This window comes from Protopterus annectens, chromosome 1.part0 (assembly GCF_019279795.1).
Source record: "Protopterus annectens isolate FY-2018-M chromosome 1.part0, PAN1.0, whole genome shotgun sequence".
In the NCBI taxonomy this organism is placed as follows: domain Eukaryota; kingdom Metazoa; phylum Chordata; order Ceratodontiformes; family Protopteridae; genus Protopterus; species Protopterus annectens.
The window spans coordinates 1,624,261,267-1,624,283,655 of record NC_056725.1 but is presented as its reverse complement, the minus strand read 5'-3'; the positions used below and the strand labels follow the sequence as shown (position 1 = coordinate 1,624,283,655).

General features: G+C 38.8%; 1 protein-coding gene across 1 annotated transcript in view; it reads right to left on the bottom strand.

Annotated features, from left to right (window-relative positions):
• Positions 1-4,902: 4,902 nt before the first annotated feature.
• The window catches only part of LOC122799249 (cytochrome P450 2D15-like), a 405,628-nt gene continuing 388,141 nt past the window's right edge, over positions 4,903-22,389 (bottom strand). Inside the window, exon 10 of the mRNA XM_044068194.1 lies at positions 4,903-5,827. Coding sequence (XP_043924129.1) covers positions 5,649-5,827 — 179 coding nt within the window. The 3' untranslated portion in view covers positions 4,903-5,648. The remainder of the gene's footprint in view (positions 5,828-22,389) is intronic.

The window sequence follows — 22,389 nt, the reverse complement described above, 5'->3', positions numbered from 1 at the left end:
ACTTTTCTTCACATGGATGGAAAGTCTGTTCCAGAGAAGCAGTAACCTCTAAGACATATACTTGTCCCTCCAGTTTATCCTGTTTATGTTGCAAGTGAGGTGTAGGTCCCTGGATCAGGATTTTCTGATGCTGTTGGCTTTGCTGATGTGCAGCAGGTCAGTTAAGGCTAGATTAGAGGATGCTTTATAGGCCAGGCATAGGTCACCTGTCAGCAGCTTGTAGGAGACTGATTATAAGGATAAGATTTTGAGATGAATGTATAGGACTTACTTTCAAAATCATGTATTGTTTTTGGAGAAACCATGTAACCTCTGTGGATGTTCCAGCTATTGCATATGCCTGGTCAGACACACGCTGAAAGGGGCATTGTACTCAATGACTGCTCTTATGAGGGCAGACTACAATTGAATGATGACATCTTTAGACCTGGATGCCATACCTTTGCTTATGAATTGTGCATCAAAGAATGATTTCCTTACTACTGTTGACACATGATATTCAAAGGCCAAATTGCTGTCAACATGCATTCAAAAAATCCCTGACTACTGAGTCTACTCTTAGGGCTGTATTATCAAAGTAGTAATTTGCAGAGGTGGTTGTCTTATTGAAAAATACTATTATGCAGTTCTTGGCATTGAGTTTAAGACCATGACTCTGGCACAAGTTATTAGTCTGTGTCAGGTCTTCTTGGAGGGGTGTTTGTGTCTTGGGAATTCAGTTTCTGCATTTAATTTGCAATCATTTGCAAACTTGGTATGCCATTGGTCTTTTGATGTTAGCTTTGACTTCAAAGAAGTAAATGCCAAACAGGAGCGGCCCCAGCAATGAGCCCTGAGGAACACCATTAGTGACTGGCCTTTTTGTGAAGGTTGGCTCCCCTATTCTAAATTTGTGGGTTCTATCTGTGAGCCAGTTGGCTATCCAGTGGGAGATGTAGGAGTTAATACCTAATTTAGAGAGCTTGTTTACCATCCCTGAGTGGGATATTGTGTTGAATGTTTTGGCCGGGTTGAGATAGTCAATGTACACCATCTTGCCTTCATCCATTGCTTTGGTGACCTTCTCAAAGAAGTCCACCTAGATGAATAGGCATGACCTGCCTTTGATGAAACCAAGCTGAGTTGAATCTAGTGTCTGTAGGTTTCCTATGACATCATTTAATTTAGGCATGATTATTATTTCTGTGTCTTTACATATTAGACTAGTCAGGCTTATGGGTTGATTGTTCCCCTGTGTCTGTGGATGGCCCACCCTTGTGCAGTATGATAACCATTGCAGCCTTCCATGTATTCAGCACAAAGCCTGTTTGTAGGCTGTGGATTATAGTGATTCTAGTGGGCCAGATATTTTAGGTTTTATGCTATTAATGAGGCATCCCCAGATATTATAAGGGCTTATCAATGCAGTGTACTTGGCTTTGGAGAGTGCATTGAGAACCTATCCCTAGTGATAGTTGTGGGAGGTATGGTTGTGGGTATTTCCTGAGAGGACTCTAGGAGGGAAAGGTGGGTAACACTGGAGATTAATTTATTGGCCAGTACATTTGCTTTATCTTCCAGCTCAGTACAGGTGGCTCCATTTACAGTTAATTCAGTACATTGTTGTGTATTTCCTTTGAGGTTGTGCACATCGCTGAAGAAAACTTTATGATTGTCCTTGGCCTGGGAGGCTAGTAGTACCTCAGATTTGGCTGTGGTAGATGGGATAAGCCTCCTGAGTTCCTTGCTTAGATTGATGCAGGAGTTTTTTTTACCTTGCTGGTCATGGCACCCTCTAATTGTCTTCATGGTTTTCTTCCTTTTGTTGTACAACCTGTTGATGTTTGGATCCCACCAGACTGGCTTTTTTTAATTAGTCCATTGCTTGTTATGGGTGGGTACAGCTGTCTCTCTGCAGCTGTTAATATGATTATACAGGGTTTCCATGAATATTTCCACATAGGCAGCAGTGTTCTTACAGTTTGGAGGGCTTGGAATTTTGCTAAGGTGTGACTTAAAAGTAGGAAGGTTGCCTTGTAGTAATTCCTAAAAGTTCTAGGGTAGCTGAGGTTCCATATTTTATTTTTATCTCAAAGGAGACAGCTTTGTGGTCTGACCTGACCAGTGAGGACAACAAATTAGGGATGAAGCAATCTTCTCCCAAGTTTGTGAGGGCCAGGTCAAAGATGTTTGTGCCACTAGTGGGAGTATGACTAGCTGGTTCAAGGTATTCATGTTTATGATCCCCTGTCTAAAGTAGTAGTAGTTAAAGTCATGCATGAATATGGTGTTGGAGTGAATGGGGAATGTCTCCAGTGCATTTAAGTATCTGTTATGGATTTCCTGTGTCATGCAGGGGGGAAATTATAGTTTGCAAGGACATGACATGGGTCTTTGCGTATTGTAATGTGGACATGGAGAAGCTCAAGTACATTATACTGTAAATTGAGACACCTCCACCTTTCATCCCTTCCTGTGTAGTATGTGGTCTAAATGTGCAGAAGGCATTGTAGTCACACACTGCCAGGGTACTCTCAGCTTTAAATCAAGTCTCAGTAGGTCTAAATGTGCAGAAGGCATTGTAGCCATACACTGCCAGGGTACTCTCAGTTGTAAATCAAGTCTCAGTAGTTGCACAAACATGTACATTCTCATTTTCCAGGGTGAGTTGTGCTGGGAGGTGGTGGAGTCTCCTTGCACTGGGCAGTAACACCTTAGATGCTCTTGTGTTGGTTTTGCTTTGTCAGAAGGTTTATCAGATTGACAATGCCTAAAGAAGGTGCCTACTTAATACTGGGAAATTAATCTAGACATCTGTAATGAGTATAAAACCCATATCCCTGTGGTCATCCCAGCATCAAAGGCAAGTTTGCTGTCTGTTGGACTGCATACTTTTAAGTATAGCACTCTTGGTCCTATGTTATAGGTGTGTGCTGTTGTCTTAGATTAGTTATGATGTAAAGCACTGCTTTTAGTGCTGAGTTATGCAAAAAGACTGTTACTTGCAGTGTTATAGAATATTTGAAGAAATATGTAAGAATAAATAAAATATAAATGTGATACTTAGGGTCTAGAACTGGATATGCTAAGACAGTGTTTCTCTGTTCACTTTGTAGAAACATGGTAGTTTATTTGGAAGCTATAAATGGCAGTAACTTAGTTTTTGTGTTATGTGCGGTTAGCTAGACTGCTGCAACATGTTGTCAGAACAGCAATAAAGACAAGAACTGTGAGTGCTTTACTAGCTACATTTTTAGAGGATAGAATTTTCCATATTTTGAGCTACTGCCTGGTGTTATATTTATCTATGTATATGTGTATGCATATACGTATGTATTTTTTAATTGTTGTGTAGCTGGGCATTCCTCATTTTCACCAAAGATCTGGAGAAGTTCTAGTAAGTACATGAACAAGCAACTGGCACCCAATATATACATTAGTTTCAGCACATAAAGACATTCTGCATACAAGTAATTATGATGTGAAGAAACCAAGTAACTAACAACCTGCTGATGCTACAACAAGCTTATATATTCTTGCTTTGTGTTTTTGCTACCCAAATGCATAGGTTTGCCATTTTGCCCTGAATACAAGATACCATACTTAATCAATTTATGTAGCTTCTAATTCGTTCATTCACTAGGCTTTTGAGGGATAGCACATCAAATGTCTCGCATAAGTTTAGCCTATAAAATGCAGAGCCAAGCAAAGCATAAAACATACATGTTAACTACTGCTCATTGTGTGCCATGTAAAACATACATGATGGGACTATAATTATACCACTGTACTGTGTAACAGCAGACTTGAATTAGAGATATTTGTAACACAAATGCTGAGGAACTAGGAATTTGTTCAGAAAACAAAGAAATGGTAAAAACAATGTCCCCACCTAACAGATATCCACTTTATCAATTCCTTATCATTTATTAAAAAAAAATGATTAGATAAAGAGCGTTATTACCTTCACCAAAAAATTTTGAACAAATTTTCAAAAGCTTCATGCATAATGTTACTGCAAATGTATGTGCAAATTTAAAGTGCAGACATAGAACTCTGCACTTTTGCCAGACATAGTTTTGCAAAAATCCTGCCTACTTCAATAACAAAGGAGAACTCCAACATGCTATGTACCCTGCCATCAGGTGGATGTAGGTGTAAATGAGGAACATATGGCAGAGGTTGTAAAAGTCAAGTTAGTTAAACTATATCTCACAAGGAAGAGTTACACACAGCTACAAACACTTCTGATTTTGTCTAATTGCACATTACATAACATCTGACAGTTTTTTCAAGGAAAAAAGAAAATGTCATAGTTTTTTCATATGCACCTTTTATTAGTGTTATATTGCAATAACCCTATGGTAGTTTTCATATCACATCACATCGTATCACATTTTTGAATATCCATATGACATATAGATGCAGTTTTGTAGACTTTGCATACATAAGGTATTGAGAAAATATTATCTGAATTTTTGTTAATACCAAAATAAGTTAACAAAAAGGTCAGCTATGCCTTTCAGGTACATTTGTGTTACCATCTGTGATATTTGTGTCACTATCTGCAAAATATGACCCAGGTATGTTATAAGAATCAAAACTAATAAATCTTATGTTAAATTTTGTTCAGTAAAAGAACACAGATATATCTCTTTCATACAGCTATACACTATTCATTATTATCATTTAGAATGCTTCATTACAGGATGTTACTCATGGTACTCTTCCTGCCCATCTCTGTCTGCTTGTCATTCTTCCTCTTTCTCTCAGTCTCTTCTGTGTGTGTCTATATATACATATACATATAAATATATAATGTTTGTATGTGATATATATATATATATATATATATATATATATATATATATATATATATATATATATATATATATATATATATAATAGATAATGATATATAATGTTTGTGTGTGTGTACCGAGTCAGCTAACCACATCCATATCTTAGAATGGCTCCTGATCCCCATCAGGCTTGCTTCGTCCCGCTCTTTCTTCTTCACTCTATCTCTCTGTCTCTCTCTTATATAGTACATTCTTTGTATTAGCTGTCTGAAACTTAGCATCTAGATATTCCTTCAAACTGGCTGGCCCTCTTGCTCTCAAATAGTTTATATTTATTTTGATTAAAACAAGCTGTACATATTAATTTGCCATGGCTTTTTTATGTCATGGCTCTTGAAGTTAGTCAGCAGAGACAATAAAATTGAAAGCATGTCTAAATTTAGAAATAAGTCTCATTAAGTAACATGTCCTTCATTGGCTGAGTAGTAGTTTATCTTCACATTTTCAATTTTAAAATAAATAATCTACAATATCTTCTAAGAATAACCATGCAGTTCAGAGCTACTATTTTTTTCTGTCAACATCAAAAACTGATTATTTAAAAGGTTAGATTTACAAAAAAATGCAACTTAAAACAACAAGATTAAAGTTACAAAACTGCAACTTAAAACAACACAGCACTGTTGAAGGACTACTGTTCCATTCACTCTTTAACATTGTCATTTAGTGTGATATGGTCAAAGTTAATCTGGACAATATGGCTGTCATTTAATACCTTTTGTAGTATTACTGAGACTTCTAACTACAGATTAAGCTTTATAAAAGGCAACTAACATCAACAAGAGCCACAGGTACATTTTTCAGAACTTATCTCAGTTCAGCACAAATATTGAAAGGGTAAGGAGTACAAAATATGCGAAAGTAGCCTTCCTCCTTTGGTAATGGCTCATTCTTAGGGAGTTTTATGTTGAATCGTTGCATGAGGGATGTAAAAAAGAGGAAAAGTTCCACTTTTGCCAGCTGTTCTCCCAAGCATGTTCGACGACCTACAAAGTGAAATATTTGTACTTTAGCTTGTTTCATCAAAAACTCTGAACTCCTGAAAGCCTAATTTAAAACAACCTGTGAAGTAGCTGTTCGTTCTGAGAGATAAAGCTACCAATGCTGGTGTCTTACTTACTCTAAAACAGTTTGTTTTGTCCTAAACAATATTTTTTATTCACAGTAACACAATTTATCCCAAATCATTATTTGTACAGCTTACTGTAAGTAAATGGAGGTTAATGTGGTCTTTCAGACCAACAATAGCTTAAGCAAATGTGCTTGGCACACATAATGCCATGTACTGACATATATGTACCAATGATATGCAAGCATTTTGTAAAGCAAAAGATGTGCATCTCATTTTTAAAACCTTTATATGAACTTTTAAATGCAGCTGAGCCAAAACTCACTGAAGACAAATCTATGAGCCTACATGCAATGATAAATTAAGATTATTTACTGTAGAAGTTCTGTTGAAAACATTTCTTTGACTTCTAATGCTTCTTTTAAAGCCTTAAGGTCTAGTGATACAGAATCCAGTGTTAATAGACCACACAAAATGTCTTACTAAGCTCCAATTGATTAGCACATGCAGAGTTGTACTCACTGGGTAGCAGGAAGAACCTCTAAGTAGATAAAATGTGGGTATAGCATTAATATCAAAATGAACCAGGTCTGTAATCCCATTTGGAACTCACTTGGCAGTGATTAAGAGTTATACTTGGATTGTAAACTTTGGCCAGATAGGTTTCTGTTAGATGGCACATTGCACTCCTTATATAGTCTTAGATTGTTTGTTGTAGATAGATAGCAAATCTCAGAGGCACAATTTCCACTACAGCCCACATTAGTAAGCAACTGGAACCACAGAGCTGCATTTTCCAGCTGTGTCTGTAGTCATCCTGGTTGAAATGGACATTGTGATACAATGTAATTGTCTCATGTTTACTGGCAAACACCTACTACTTAAACCACTGGGAACAGTATGTAAGAGTTGTAGTTATACAATGTTTTTGGAGCAAAACTCTTGCATAATAGAATGACAAATAACAAACAGGTTGTCAGTAGCACACTAAACCAAGCACACACAGCTGAGACCTTTGTATGCTGAGGCTCTTTAATGTAATCTACCTAAACCACAAAGGCCTCCTGAAAGCAGGGCCAACCTCAGTAATTGCAGGTCTCAGTTTGTACCACTTTGGTGGACCTCACAACTTGTCCCCTTTTACCACCCTGCCACTCTCTCCACTTGCTGGTTTCTTGGATTTAAGAATATGTCAGATTAGATATCAGGAATATATACAATTACTGTGTATTAAAATAAAACAATATGTTTACTTAATTAGCTTATATTTTTTCATAAGAGATGTTAAAACAGAAGTAAATGCTGGAATCTTGGATTACCCCCGATCCAACATCTCCTATAGTTTTTCTCTCAGGGTTTCCTTAACTCACTCAGGCACATTATAAGGGCCTGTTTGGTGGGCCACTGAAGCCCTGTGTCTACATGGTGTGTCACCAGATGGGTGCACCCTTGCTTACTAGTAAATATGTTTCTGAACTCTATAGTGATACTTGGATTATAGCTGCACACTTCCCTCTTGTTCCCAAACACTTTTTTATTTTATTTTTCTGTCTCTCTCCTTTCCTATCTTCTGATCATTTGACTCATGCCTTACTTGCCTTCACATCCCATGCCCAACAAATGTACAACCTTGTCCTTTGTATATTATTTTCTCCATAGTAACATTATACTGTATGATGTTATAACAGTGTACAGATACTGTTCTTATTTATTTCACTACTTATTTTACAAACAAAATACTTGTATCACATCACTTATAATTGTAATTATTTATGATACATACTGGTCTGACTGATAGTTCTCTGCATGCTTGCCTTACATTACCACTGTTGCAATGATATTGATTAAAGTTTATTGTTTCTTTGGTTGCTTTCCGCTGCTTTACTATTTAACACTCTCAGTAAACTGAATCATTTTTCTACCCATGTCTGTCTTCCAGCACTCAACACATACATCTCTTGTTTCACTTCTCTGGGATTATTATGTTCCTGTCTGTGACTGCAACAAGCATTTCTTTGACATACTGCTGAACTGGTAACATTCGATCATAAGTCTTAGAGGTCATAAGTTACCTTACAATACAGTAGGGGTACAAATGGAGAGATGATAAGTCAGCAAGCAAAGGATAGTAGTATTGCTGGAACTGAATTCATCCTCAAGTCTTGGTGAGTACCTTCATGAGGTGGACCCTGTTTTTTCACAAAGTCTCACCAAGATGACACTGATACACAGACTGTATTTTACACAGCATATATCATGAACAGAAGTAGGTTAAAAAAATAAGAAAGATAGTTGAGTGCACAAGACCCAGGATAAAAAAGTGCTCAATCCTGGAAGGCACACTGGTGCCAGGACTGGAAAAAATGACAGTGTAGAATCCTCAAGACACGGAAACATTCCTATAATGCGGCTAGGCCAGGCCCAGGCAGAGGATGGCTCCCCCTTGTTGCAGAAGGCAGTAGCAGTCCACAAAAATCAGAAAAATGGATAGGCCAAAAAGATGATGGAGTGGACTACCAGGGATAAAAAATAAATTAAGTATTGTTACTATTATGCAAGAAACCCAGAATTTCCAGACAAAAGACACACAAAAAGATTAAGAGAGAAATTAGAGGAAAGAAAAATTCTTCCACAAGTAAAACTGTCGGAAGCTTCAAATAAAAAAATTGTGTTCATTAATACAGCAGATTTATGAAAAACATTATATAAACCAAGACACCTTGGACTGTTTGGAAAAAGAAGCAAATATGGAAGTGCAAAAATATAAAGAACAAAATCTAGAGACTTTTGGAAGGTATAAAAAAGAAATATGGACATTTGAAAGAAAGAGAGATCTGATATGGTGCAATATTTATGCAAAGGAGAAAGCTAAATTAATCAACACAAAAAGACAGCCCTAAAGATATTTAGATTCATAGATTAGATTAGATTAGTATTAGGCTAACTGCCCTTGTGATCCATTTTAAGCCTAGACAATTATCCCTTGTGAGATTCAAGCCCTGTACCTTGTGTTTGTAAGGCAAACACCTTAACCATTAGGCCACCCTCCCAACCCTAAAATAAATTCCCACTGCCAGTCTCAAACGCAGGACCTTGGTAACATTAGTCTGTATGACCTACCACTAAGCCATGACTGCCATATAAATTCCCACTGCCAGTCTCGAACCCAGGACCTTGGTAACACGAGTCTGTATGACCTACCACTAAGCCATGACTGTCATAATAACTTAACAGCCCATGCAGGTCTTGAACCCGGGACCATGAACACCTCAGTCACTGACTTTACCACTAAGACATCTGAGATATACAGGCAAAGGCATCCAGATATGGAAACATTCACAATAAAAAATAAGATTACAAAGAGGGAACGTAGAACAGAAGATTAGTAAAGTAGAGGTTCAAAAATAGAAGATAAAGTTATGGAATACTTGCAAAGTGAAGGATTTAGTGCAGAAAGTCTAACACAGGTTACATTACAGCATGATGAAACAATGAGTCCCCAAAGTAAGGATAAACAGGAGGAGCAGGAGACATCTGAAGAAGAAATATGGACATGGGAAAGAAAAAGAGATTTAATGTGGTGCAATATTTATGCAAAGGAGAATGCAAAACAAATCAATACAAAAAGGGCGGCACCAAAGATATTTGAAGACAAATATAGGCAAAGGCATCCAGACATGGAAAACTTTACAAAGAAAAATAATAAAACAAAGAGGAAAAGCAGAAAAGAAGATTAGTAATGGAGATGTTAAAGAAGCAGAAACTGAGGTTATGGATTACCTGTGAAGTGAAGGATTTAGTATAGAAAACTTAACTCAGATAACATTGCAGCAGGATAAAGCAATGGACATCCAAATTAAGGAGAAACCAGTGGAGCAGGAAGCATCTGATCAGTTGCCATATGAAGATACTTTGGAGTCTTCCATAAGAAACCAGTACAAACATTCAGTTGGAGTTGGACAGCAAATGAAGGAACAGGAAACTGTGACAACTCTGACGCAGTCAGTGTTGTGGCAGTGATAGGAAAGTGAGTTCCCATATGAAAGCGCAATAGTTGACACAGGATGAAACTGAAGAGAAAGTGGCACAGGAAGATGCTGTGGAACTTTCTACAGAATGCCTTCGGGAAACACAGAACAAAGAATATGCCCTCCATTTAGAAGAAAATGATCTAACAGAAGAGTTGCTCGATTTAATAGAGATGGCCAGATATATTAAGATTAATGAAAGAAAGACTACAGAAGGTCAATAAAACCCAAAAAGTTAGAAGTTTGATAAAACAAATGAACACAGTAATTAGAAATGTCCATAGAGATTCATGCGATATAACAGAAGTAAATAGGATATATTACTGTGCAGCTAAATTAATAATAGAGTCTTACCACAAGAATACAGGGCAGTAAGGGAAAGGAAGGGAAGAAATTGAATGCCATCATGTAAGTATCGAATAGAGAAAACTGTAAAGCAATTAAGTCAAGAAGTGTCAGTGTCAGAAGAGGGAACAGATTAACAAAAATACCGAGAAAGATAGACATGAAAAAAGCAACTTGCAGGATTATAACAGATCAGGATCTATTGTGCACTATCGTAAATAATAAACTCAAAATAAGAAGTTCAAATGTACATGATATAAAATGGGATGAAGTAATGGCCAGAGAGACTGAAACAAAGTTAAGAAAAGCTCCTAATTAGAAAACCCCAGGCTTAGATTAGTACATGACTTCTGGCTAAAAGTACTAACATCTTTGCATGAAGATTTAGCCATGAGCAAGAACTATTTATATGCGCACACTGAACAGACACCAGCTTGGTAAACAACAAAAAAAAACAATGCTCCTACTTAAGAGTGAACCTGCAAGCTATCCTAAAAACTATAGACCAATAGTTTGCCTTCCGACAACTATAACCTATACACTGGAATTGATGCTGACAGAGTTTATAGTCATTAAGAAGAAAAATCATGGCAATAGAACAAAAGGTAATAAAAGAAAGTCATATGGAATAAAATATATTTTTTTGTTAAATAAAGTCATAATGAAGAAATGTAAAAAGGTAAAGAATCTAAGTATGGCACGGATAGACTACAAAAAAGTATTTAACAGTATCCCACATTCATGGATAAAAGAGCACTTAAAAATGTATAAGATACAACCTACACTGATCGATTACATTACAGCAAACATGAAACAGTGGCAAACTACTTTGCAGTTAAGCCATGATAAAGGACAAATTATTATTCCAGGGATAAAAAGTCAAAGGGAGATATTCCAGGGAGACTCTCTGTCATCGCTGCTCTTTTGTCTTGCCCTTTACCCATTACACTGTCTGCATAACAGATTAAGTCATGACTATAATTTGTCTCACAAAAAGCAACAAAGTGCAAAAACTTATCTTCTTTTTGTAGATGATTTAAAACTGTATACTTCATCAGATGAGAAACGGACAGCACAACTGCAAGTGGTCAAAACTTTTTACAGATGATAAAGAATGTCTTTTGGTCTTGATAAATGTGCAAAAGCAACCTTTAAAGTAGGAAAGCTGCAGCACCAAGAAAACATCAGTTTGGGACAAGAATGTGATATAAAAGAACTTGAGCTAGAGGGAGTGTATAAATATTTGGGAATTGATGAAGGTTCAACAATAAAACCTGAACAAATGCGAATAAAAGTTAGTAAAGAATATTTTAGAAGACTTAAATTAATCCTGAAAACGGTGTTGACATCTAGAAACAAAGTCTAAGCTATCAACCAATTTGCTCTTAATGTCCTAACTTAGCAGTTTTGGAGTGATTGACTGGCCCTAAAAGGTGTTGGATAGTTTGGACAGGAAAACATGAAGGATGCTTCATGCTCATCAAATGATTTATAAAAATAAGTGCAAACCAAGATTATATATTCACTGTTCTGAAGGAGGTAAGGGCCTCCTCGAATCTGATTACATGTATAGCTCTGCAGTCATGGGATTACACACATATCTGCTGACCTCACAAGACCCAAATGTAGTGAAAATTTTGAAACATAAGGAGAATAAGTCCAAGATGACTTCCCTGCTTAGTTTACCAGAAGAAAATCACCATCAAGCAGGAATGGAAATCAAACCAGAAGTAGATAAAAATCAGGCAGCAACTGAATGTGCCAAAACTCCAAAGAAAGAAGGATCAGATGAGAAGGCATGAAATGTGTATAATGCTTAAATATAGTTGCAAGTATAAAAAATTCTTGGAACAACCTCATGTTGATCAGGATCGAACACAGGAATAGTTAAGGAGAAGTGAATTTAAACTAAAAGACGAAAGGTTAATATTGACGGCCCAAGATAGTGAACTATATACATGTTGGTTTACAAAGTCCATTGAACAAGTAGGAGAAACAGACAAATGCAGGTTTTGTAAAACAGAATTAGAAACAGTCACACATGTTGTTGCTGGTTGTGATGCATAAATGGCAGAAGGTCTGTATACAGAAAAGGCATAACAATGTGGCAAAACTGTTGCATTGGGGATTGTGCAAATAATGTAATACTGAAGTAGATGAGAAGGACTGGAAACATGAGTCACAAAGCATTATAGAAAATGATAAAGTTTATATCACATGGGATCACCCACTGCCAACAGTTCTAAAAATAAATGCAAGAAAACCATATATGGTAGCCCATGAAAAGAAGACAAAAGCAGCATTTATCATTGAAAGTGCTACACCCAGTGATTATTGTCTTACATACAGAGAGACACAAAGTCCTAAAATACCAGGATTTGCAGGCAGAAATGAGGGCAATGTGGAAGAGGAATACCCAGACAATTCCAATAGTAGTATTAGCAATGGGTTTCATAAAAAATAATTTACAGTTGTATTCAGATATGTGACCGATACATGTAACTCCGTATGAATTGCAGTAGGAGTCTATTATGGACACATTGTGGGTGTTGTGAAGACCACTTTTGGCTGACATCAAAGAATAAAACAATACTAATTTCATGAACTTTAATCATACTTTAGCTTAGGAATGGGGTCCATTATGTTCATGGTATTAGAAACCCAAAAGACTTGGAGAAATTAAACAAACATTATCTGCATTTTTAATGCCTACCAGTGATTATTTTCATGTTGTCTAAGACTGACTATTCCACAGTTATTTCTTGTAACTTTATTTATTAACAACCATTCATAAACCCAATAGCAGCAAGAGAAGCAAAAGAAAACAGTACCTCTCTATCAGTCTTCAAAACAAACCTGTTCTTGTCTTCTGATACAGTAACTGGACTGATGCACAAAACCAGATAGTTAATCCAACCAGTTTTATGTTGAACCCTGTTGAGCTCTCAGCAGCAGCAAGTGACTACTACAATAGTGCAAGCAGCTAACACTGTGAGCCACACACGAGGCATGAAGCTGCAGTTACTAATACTATGGTACTTAATAGTACTGGACTTGTACGTACTAAGGTAGCAAGACTACAGTAGGAAATGCCTTGCACTTTACTGTAGTGACTCTTAGGCAAATTTCTGGGGTCATGTAAGGTATAATGACCCTGTCATAGCCTAGGGCAGGGCTCCCTGAAGCAGCAGGGCCCAATTGGGCTAAGTTGGTCCAATTGGCCTTAGACTGGCCCTGCCTAAAAGTATCCTAAGAAACAAATGCCCTCAGCAAACTCACAAACACACAACGCACGCAGCACCTACCATGAAGCACATATATCTAAGAGTCACACTGACTCAGTTCAAAAGCCCATAAAGCAAACCTCCACACAATCCAGCATCCTAATCATAGGTTACTCCAGGCCATATAAGGAGCAGGTCACAGTTAGTTGCCTATCAGGGAACAGAATTCACCACATTATGTGAGCACTCAAGTCTTTGCACCAAAAGTGCACAAATGACATAATTATGATACATGTGGGTGTAAATGAGTTGAGACTTACCTCTTGGACTATATGGACAGAGTGAGGGATGATGGAGCTCACAGAATATGTGTCTGAGGCTGGTATGAATTTAGTGTTCAGCAGCATTTTACCATCACCAAGAATGATACTACAATGTGAACAAAAGACTGTTTTCAACAAGAGGCTTGGTCATCATCATAGGATCATAGGAAGTTACTAGGCTAATGGCCCTAGGGCCCTTATAAGCCCAGCCAAGTTCTACCCCTATTTCCATGATCAGCACCAATTTCCCCTGTCCAAAGGGGACACAGGTGGAACCCTTGGGGTGAATTTATGGTTACCCATCCAATTGTCCAGATTATGTTTGAAGAGGGCCAATGAGGTACTCCGTTTGACATGAAGTGGGAGGCCATTTCAAAGGTACGGTAACCTCTGGGAGACAAATCTTTCCCTCCAGCAGATTCCATTAATGTCACATACCAGGTTAAGGTCTTTAGAGCAAGTAACCCATGTACCATTTGACTTGCGGATATGCAGTATTTCCAATAAAGCAGGATCAAAGATTGCCTTATATGCAAAGCATGGATTGCCTCTGAGTAGTCTGTATGAAACAGAATAAATTGACAGCGATTTCAGATGATCCACATAGGACAGATGCTGAAGACCTTGAATTTTCCTTGTGAGGAACCTTTGTGGTCTCCCCAGTTGCTGCAGGTGCTTGGAAAGGTACATACCAAAAGGAGCATTATACTCAATTATTGGCCTGATGAGGGAAGAGTACAGAAAGGTTATAACTTCATTTTTTCTGAATGCAATGCCCTTACTTATGAGATGAGCAATACAGAATGCCCTTCTTACCACTGTGGATACATGGTGATCAAAGATATGGTTGCTGTCAACCTCTGTGCCCAGGTCTCTCACCACTGAGTACTTACTTGGGATGTTACTGATGTGGTAGTTAGCAGGAACATTGCACTTACCGAAAGGGATGATGATACATTTTTTTGCATTGAGCTTAAGGCCATGACTTTGGTACTAATCATTTGTTTGTGTAAGACCTTCTTGTAGGATGTTGACATTGTTTGGAGATTCTCTGACCACTCCAATTTGCAGTCATCAGCAAACTTAGACAGCCACAGACCTTTAGTTTTAACTTGTACTTCAGAGAAATAGATTCCAAACAGTAGAGAACTGATCCCTGTGGAACACCACTGGTTACAGGTCTGCTGTTGGAGGTGGATTCCCCTATTTTGACTGTATGGGTTCTATCAGTGAGCTAGTTAGCGACCCGTCTAATGACATAAGTGTTGATACCTAGCTGGGTGAGTTTGTCAATGATGCCTGAGTGGGGATAGTGTCAATAGCCTGGGCTAAGTTTAGGTAGGCTGTATGCACAGAATTTCCCTCATGCAGGGCCTTGGTGACTGTCTCAAAGAAGTCCACCAGGTTTAACAGGCATTATCTCCCTTTGACAAATCCAAACTGAGTAGGGTCAAGTGTTTGGAGATTTCCTATATCTTTGTTGAGAAAGTCTGTGATGATTTGCTCCATAGCCTTGCAGATAAGGCTAGTCAGGCTAATAGATCTATAGTTCTGGGGTCAGTTGAAGCTTATTCATTTGCCTCAGAACAATCTAGAGCCAATCTTTTGCAGTATCAGCATACACCTAGCAATTTGGACAGACATTCATCTCAACCCATACGCCTGGGTCACCTCTTTTGGATGCAACATCAACACATTTAGACAAATCATTGACAACCATTGGGACATATTATTGGCCAATGAAAGATTATCTGAATTATTATCACCTCAATGTTTATTTTCATATCGTAGAAGTCCCACACTCAATTCTCACTTTACCCATTATAAACATTCGGCCCTCTCCAGTACACAGCAGCTCACATTATTTGGTGACAAATTGATGGGTAGTATTCCTTGTGGTCACTGTTCTGCATATACATATGTTTCAAAGACTAAAGAATTTACCAGCAGTAACACCTCTAAGATATATCAGATCCATTGTTTTGGAAATTGCAGCAGTGACTGAGTCATATATTTAGCAATCTGTTTTTGTTCCACCTTTTATGTGGGACAAACCTCTCGGCCACTGAGGTTTTGTATAACTGAATGCCTCAGTGACATTAGAAACAAAAGAAAGTCTAATTCACTATTTAAACATACTATGATCCATACCACTGCCAGATTTACCTTTATTATTATAAACAAAGTCCAGGGCAACAAGATGCGTAAAGCAGGATGGCACACCATTTTGAATAAAAAAGAATCAAGCTGGATCGTTAGGCTCGGTGCTTTGTTCAAGCCTGGCCTTAATGAGCTTAGCTAATTTTGGTATGAACCAATAGGAAGATGACTCTAATTATGTGTTTTATTATTTAATGAATCATGTTTTTTTGTGTGTTACAGCACTGAAGAAGGCATTGCTATTGCTGAAACCGGTTTGCTCTTATTTTTGGATTTGCCACAATATTGTTGAACCCTCCTTGGTGCTGGACAATTCTTGTGTATAGAATTCAGTTGGTATAGTCCATGCGCCTTGTCGTACTTGCATGTTTCTTGTGCTTGTCAGTGAAAGCACCACCTTTGTGCAAGGGGATAATGGTGGCCATTTTTCATTCAGCTGGGAAGAAGCCAGAGCTTAGGCTATGATTGAAAAGAGTACCCAGTGGTGTTGCTAATTCTTGTTTGAGCCCATGTAGGGCACAGCCTGGGATGTTATCAGGTCCCATAGATGCTGTGTTGTTTGCCTTAGAGAGGGTGTTTATGACCTGATCTTTAGAGGTACAAGGTAGAGGACACATGGTAGGGATGTCATGGGGTATGTGTGGTGGGGACAGGGGAGTGAAATTTTCACAGAACCTGTCAACTAACAGGTTAGCTATGTCCACAGGCTTAGTATATGTGGTACCATTAACTACCAGTTTGTTACAAATCTGGGCCTTTCATTTTAGGTTATGGATGTAACTAAAGAACACCTTATGGTTGTCCTTATTTGAAGAAGCTAACTTGTATTTGCAGTTTGCTTTGGAGGACTTCGCAAGAAGTGTTATTTGCTTGTTTAAGCTGACTATGATGAGGAGGGAGTGTTTCCAATTTAAAACTCGCTCTAATTTACTCTTAGACAGCAATTTCTTCCTTTTACTGTAAAGCCTGTTAAAGGCAGTTGTCCACCAGATGGGTTTGCTCTTCCATGAGGAGATTGTTTTGGTCCTATCAGGTATGGCCGCATATGTTTTGGTCCTATCAAGTATGGCCGAGTCAATGCAGTTATACAGGTATTTGTATAAATCATTGATGTAGAATTCAGTATAGTTGCCAGTTCCATCTGAGGGTGGAGGCACAATAAAGCTATTTATACCATCCCATAAGAGGTTATAATCTGTTTTGGAGAATTTTTTTAGTTTAGTTCCTGCTGGGGGGTTGTCAGGTGTGATAGTTACTTTGAATGAAACTGACTTGTGGTCAGATCTCACTAGGGAAGACCTCACAGTGGGGTGGCTACAGTGGTCTCCCATACTGGTAAGCACCATATCCAGGATTTTAGCACTCCTTCTGGGGGTGACAACCAGTTGGTCCAGGGCATTGGAGTTAACAAAGTTGAGGAACCTTTGGGCAAGTGAGTTAGAGCATGAGTAATTTACCCAGTCAATGGATGGGTAGTTAAAGTTGCTCAAAACTAGGGTGTTCGGATGTATCTTGATAGACTCAAGTAGATCCAAATAGGCAGAGTGGGTGTACTGATTCATGGAGGGGGTCCTGTAGTTGGCAATGACTTGAATAGGTGTCCTACAAACAGTTAATTGTGCCTGAAGTATCTCCAGGGAATTATACTGTTTAACCAACCTGAACGTGTATTTATCTTTAGTGAATATAGATAGACTTCCTCCTTTAGTTTTCACGCCTTCAGTTTGTCATCTGAATGTGTGGAAGGAGGTGTACCCTGGTATTCTTGGGGTGCTCTCTATAGCCTTGAACCAGGTCTTCATGACTGTACAAATGTCTAAGTCTTCCAAGGTGATGACTGCTTCCACTGAGTGCAGTTTCATGTTAAGACTCCTAGCAGCATGACCTTGAAGTTGTTTTTAGATGGAGTTTTTACATCAGGAATTTTGTCCTTGAAACACTGCCTAAAAAGGCACTATAGGGGTGGTAAGAGCCTAAGCCAGTAGCTGAAATCCCAGGGGTGACAGATGAAGACCATCTCTGGCAAAGCACTGAGGTCTGTCAGTCATGTTATTCCAGGCTGACAGATACTGTATCCCCTTAGAATGACATCAGAAACTAAGCCAGATATTAAAGTCAGTCATTTTCTGTTTGTACTGAGGCATCATCCTAGGTGAATGTAAAATGCTGCTTAAGGCTAGGGACGTACCTGCCTGAAACACATAATCTGAGAGCTCAGTCATGTCTTTCTTTTCATATAGTCCAGGGAGGTACATCTCAAGTCATTCATGCCAACATGTACTATGACAAAGTCATAACAGTACCTGTTTTTGAGAAACTTGAGTACATGTGTGATATGGCGGATCTTGGCACCTGACAGACAGCTGACTGTGACCTTCTTCTTATCCAGCCTGGGGAGAGGGACATCTGTGTGTCTCATGATGAATCTCCTATGACTAATATCTTTGGTTTTGTGTTTTGTCTTAAGGGCTTGACAGGTGAGACACTGGTGCAAGAACTTTTATGTTTATTGTGTTCTGCAGAGTAAGTATTATGTGTAGCATGCTTGGGTTTGTGTTTTGGAGGTCTCTGGTGTTTAGGTATGTTTCTGATGAGGACCTCCACATATGTAGGTATGTGTGATGTGGATGGAGTAGAATGTGAAATGTGCATGCTGACAACCCGCTCATTGTCATATGTACTTACTGGTGTGCAAGATAGCATGGATTCAAGGTTGTTAATATAGTTGCATCTCTCACATGCTGAGTTTGTGTAAACTAGGAATAGAGGGTTGTTGGTGAACATGAGGCAGCTGCTAAACTGCCTCAGGATGCCCATGTCAACCAAACTGGGTGGAAAACTGTGGGAAATTGTGCATCCATAGTGTTAGGTAAATTTATATGGTCAGGAAAGGAGATTGTATTTAGAAATGGCTAGTGTGTGAGAAGTGTGTTGGTACATCTGAGGTTAGGCTTAGTGTTCGACCTGACAGTAGAGCAGGGCTGCGGAAAACCTCTGGAGGACCACAAGCAAAGTGCTAAGGGAAAATTTAACAAACAAAATGTTTGCGTCTATAACCACCAGTGGTAACCACCGCCATGCAGCAGTGCGCAATGGTGTGCTACATGCAAGCAAGCACAAATGCAGGGCAATAAATAACCCTTTAACTCAAACTAGCCAATAAGGGTGCTCTCCCTGAGCTCTAGTCCAGTCATCCTTGATTAGATGGGACCAAGACAGCACTCTCTTCCCACAAGGGTGCAGAAGTGCCCTTTCTAACAAAGATGGCTTGACTTTGGTACTCAGAAATTACAAAACAGACCCAGAAACAACAAATCTGGAACTGGGCTACGCTACAGCTGAACTAGTTCAGTATACAGTAAAATATTGCAAAAAAACAAAAAAAACAGTTCAAACAATTCAGACAGTAGAATGCAAATACAATTAAAAGTGCAATGCAAGAGCAAAAACAGGCACTTATAGTTAGTTTGAAGCAACAGATGCCTCAGATCCTTCAGTATCTCAGTAAAGAGCTGGTTTTAGTGCTCAAGTGATACAAAACAGTCTAGATTCAGGAAGTCTGAACCCAGCCTATTCTACAAAACACAGGAGCACCAGAAATCCAAAGTGTATAAGATAGCAATAACAACAGCACAAAACAGTTTAAATAAAGCAGAAATTCAGTAGAATACTATCCTCAATTTAATCAGGCTACTGACAACAGTGATAAATGCGGATGAATAAATGCAGTTGAACACTTTTAAGTACAAGTAACATAGTAAAGTACGAAGAGGCACAAACACAGTAGGAGCAGCTGAATAAAGTGTATTTTTTAAGTAGAAAGGGAGAAAACAGAAGATAATTCAAGGTTAAGAAGCTAAGGGGGTAGGCCTTCACAAATGATCTCACTGTACTCAGGAGTATGAGCTGAAGCAATGGGACTGGGAGAAGTGTTCAATATCACATTTATAGTAGAGGTGGGCAACTCAAAAGCCATCAAGCTTTAAGACCACAACAATAATTGGGTGGGTGAAAAAAACAAAAAGGAGACAGAGATCTGAACAGAGGTAAGGATTCAGTTAACTAAGCCTAAAATACAGTTGCACAGTTTAAACAATCAGATATGCAGAAAATATTGTTTTAGTTAATCAAAAGTGCAGAAAGCTGAAAATAAGCACTTATCTTTTGTAATCTCATAGAAGGTTTTTGGAAAATAGCAGAGCAAGGGCAGAAGGTCTAACTCACTGCAGCTTTGATCAATCAAGCACAAGCTGGTTCAAACACTGACTATTTAGGGCAGAGAAACAGGAACCAGCCACTTTTCAAATTATCCAATTAAAAATGCCCTAAACAGAGCCCTGTAGCAGCAACTCTAGCATTATCATCATCATCAACTCCTTTGAACCATTTTCTACATGGGGTTGGGGTGTTGTGTCAACTGAGGCCATGTCTCTCTATTCAATGCCACTCTCCTACCTTCTTCAGTTCTCATGCCTGACTGTTGCAGGTCTCCTTTTTCACAATTCATCCACCTCTTTGCTAGATGTTCTTGTTTCCTTTTGCCTTCTTATCTGTCTCAAAGCTTCACCAGATTGTCTTTTGTTTTCCTGCACATGTGCCCAAAACATTGTAATCGGTTCTCTTTGGCCTTTTCTGCAATTGGAACTACTTTGACTCCTGCTCTTATATCATCATTTCTTCCTCTCTCCCGCAGTGTGCAGCCTAACACCCATCTCAGGCACTTCATCTCCATCACCTCTAATTCGTCAATTGCTCTGCTTTTACTCCTCAGGTTTCTGTACCATACAGTAGTACTGGTCACACAACTGTTTTGTGCACTTCACTTTTCAGCTTCTTTAGTATTCTTCTGTCATACACTGTCCCGGGTTACCTTCATTTGACTGAAAGCCTATTTTTCTGAAACCCATTTGATTGACAACTCATTTGACTGACAACTAGTACTTCAGTACACTTTAAGGCAAATAACAGGGATTTATCCCCTTCCCCAATGTAGTGTGACCCTGGGGTTGGTATATATAGTTAAGCGGTGTGTGGGGGGCATCCCCCCCACATTGGAGGGTGTGGGGGCAAAGCCCCCCACCTAGTTTTGTTTAAAAGAAGAAAATAACACAAAAAGGACAGAATTTAAACCAAAATAGGTGGGGAGGGCTTTGATCCCCCACACCCCCGTAACTATATATACCAACTACCGGGTCACACTACATTGGGGAAGGAGATAAATCCCTGTTATTTGCCTTAAAGTGTACTGAAGTACTAGTTGTCAGTCAAATGGGTTTCAGTCAAATGGGCTGTCGTTCAAATGAAGGTAACCCACTGTCCCTGATACTCTGTGCCAGTTGGCTGCAGCTCCTCTGATCCTAGCTTTGACCTCCTCATTCAGACTTCTGTTCTCCACAACCATCCTTCCCAGATACTTGAAGCTGTTAGCCTGTTCCATTATTTTCCCTTTTATCTCATTTCTCGTCTTTTTCTGATTTCCCCCAATTTGCTGCAATTACAACTGTCTTATCCTTACTCAGTTTCATTACATGCACTTTCAGTTTTGCATTCTATTCTCCTATCCTTTGCTGAAGTTCTTGCTCAGAGTCTGCCTGTAATCCCACATTGTCTGTATACAGCAACTTTGTTGATCTGTCCCCTCTGCCACATTTGCTAATGTAGCCCATAACCAGTATGAAGAGCAGTGGGCTCAAAGCTGAACCTTGATGAATATCTACCCCCACTGGGAACCCCTCTGTGAGACCAAACACTGTTCATGCTTGAGTCACTTGGTCCTTGTACATAGCCTGGATTAATTCTACCAATGTTTCTGGGACTTTGAACCACTGCAAAACTGCCCAAATCAGCTTTCTTGGGACCTTGACATATGCTTTCTCCAAGTCTAGGAATACCCAGTTGGACACTTTCCTCTTCTCTAGCTTCTTCTCAACTATCTGTCTTGCTGCAAACATCGGGTCAGTTGTGCTGCATCCTGATCTGAATCCAGACTGATCATCTCTCATCTTACTTTCTAATACTCTGCATATCCATTTATCAATCACCATCTTCAGAGCTTTCATGCAGTGTGACAGGAGTTTGATACCTCTGCACTGCCCACATTTGTGAATGTCCTCTTTGTTCTTGAATACTGGCACTAGCATGCTTATTTCTTGGTCATCTATGATACGCCTTTCCCTCTATACTGTTTTGAGTACCCTTAGGAGCTATTTCTCCCTATCTCACCCAACATCTTTATCATATCTGCTGTGACCTCATCTCAGCCTGCTTCTTTCCCTGACTTCATTTTCCTTAGTACTGCTGTTACTCCTTCTATGCTGAGGTCCTCCTCTTCTGTTATTTTTATTTTTTATTTTATTTATTTAACATTTGTTGACCAGGAAAGTCTGACTAGGACAGAGC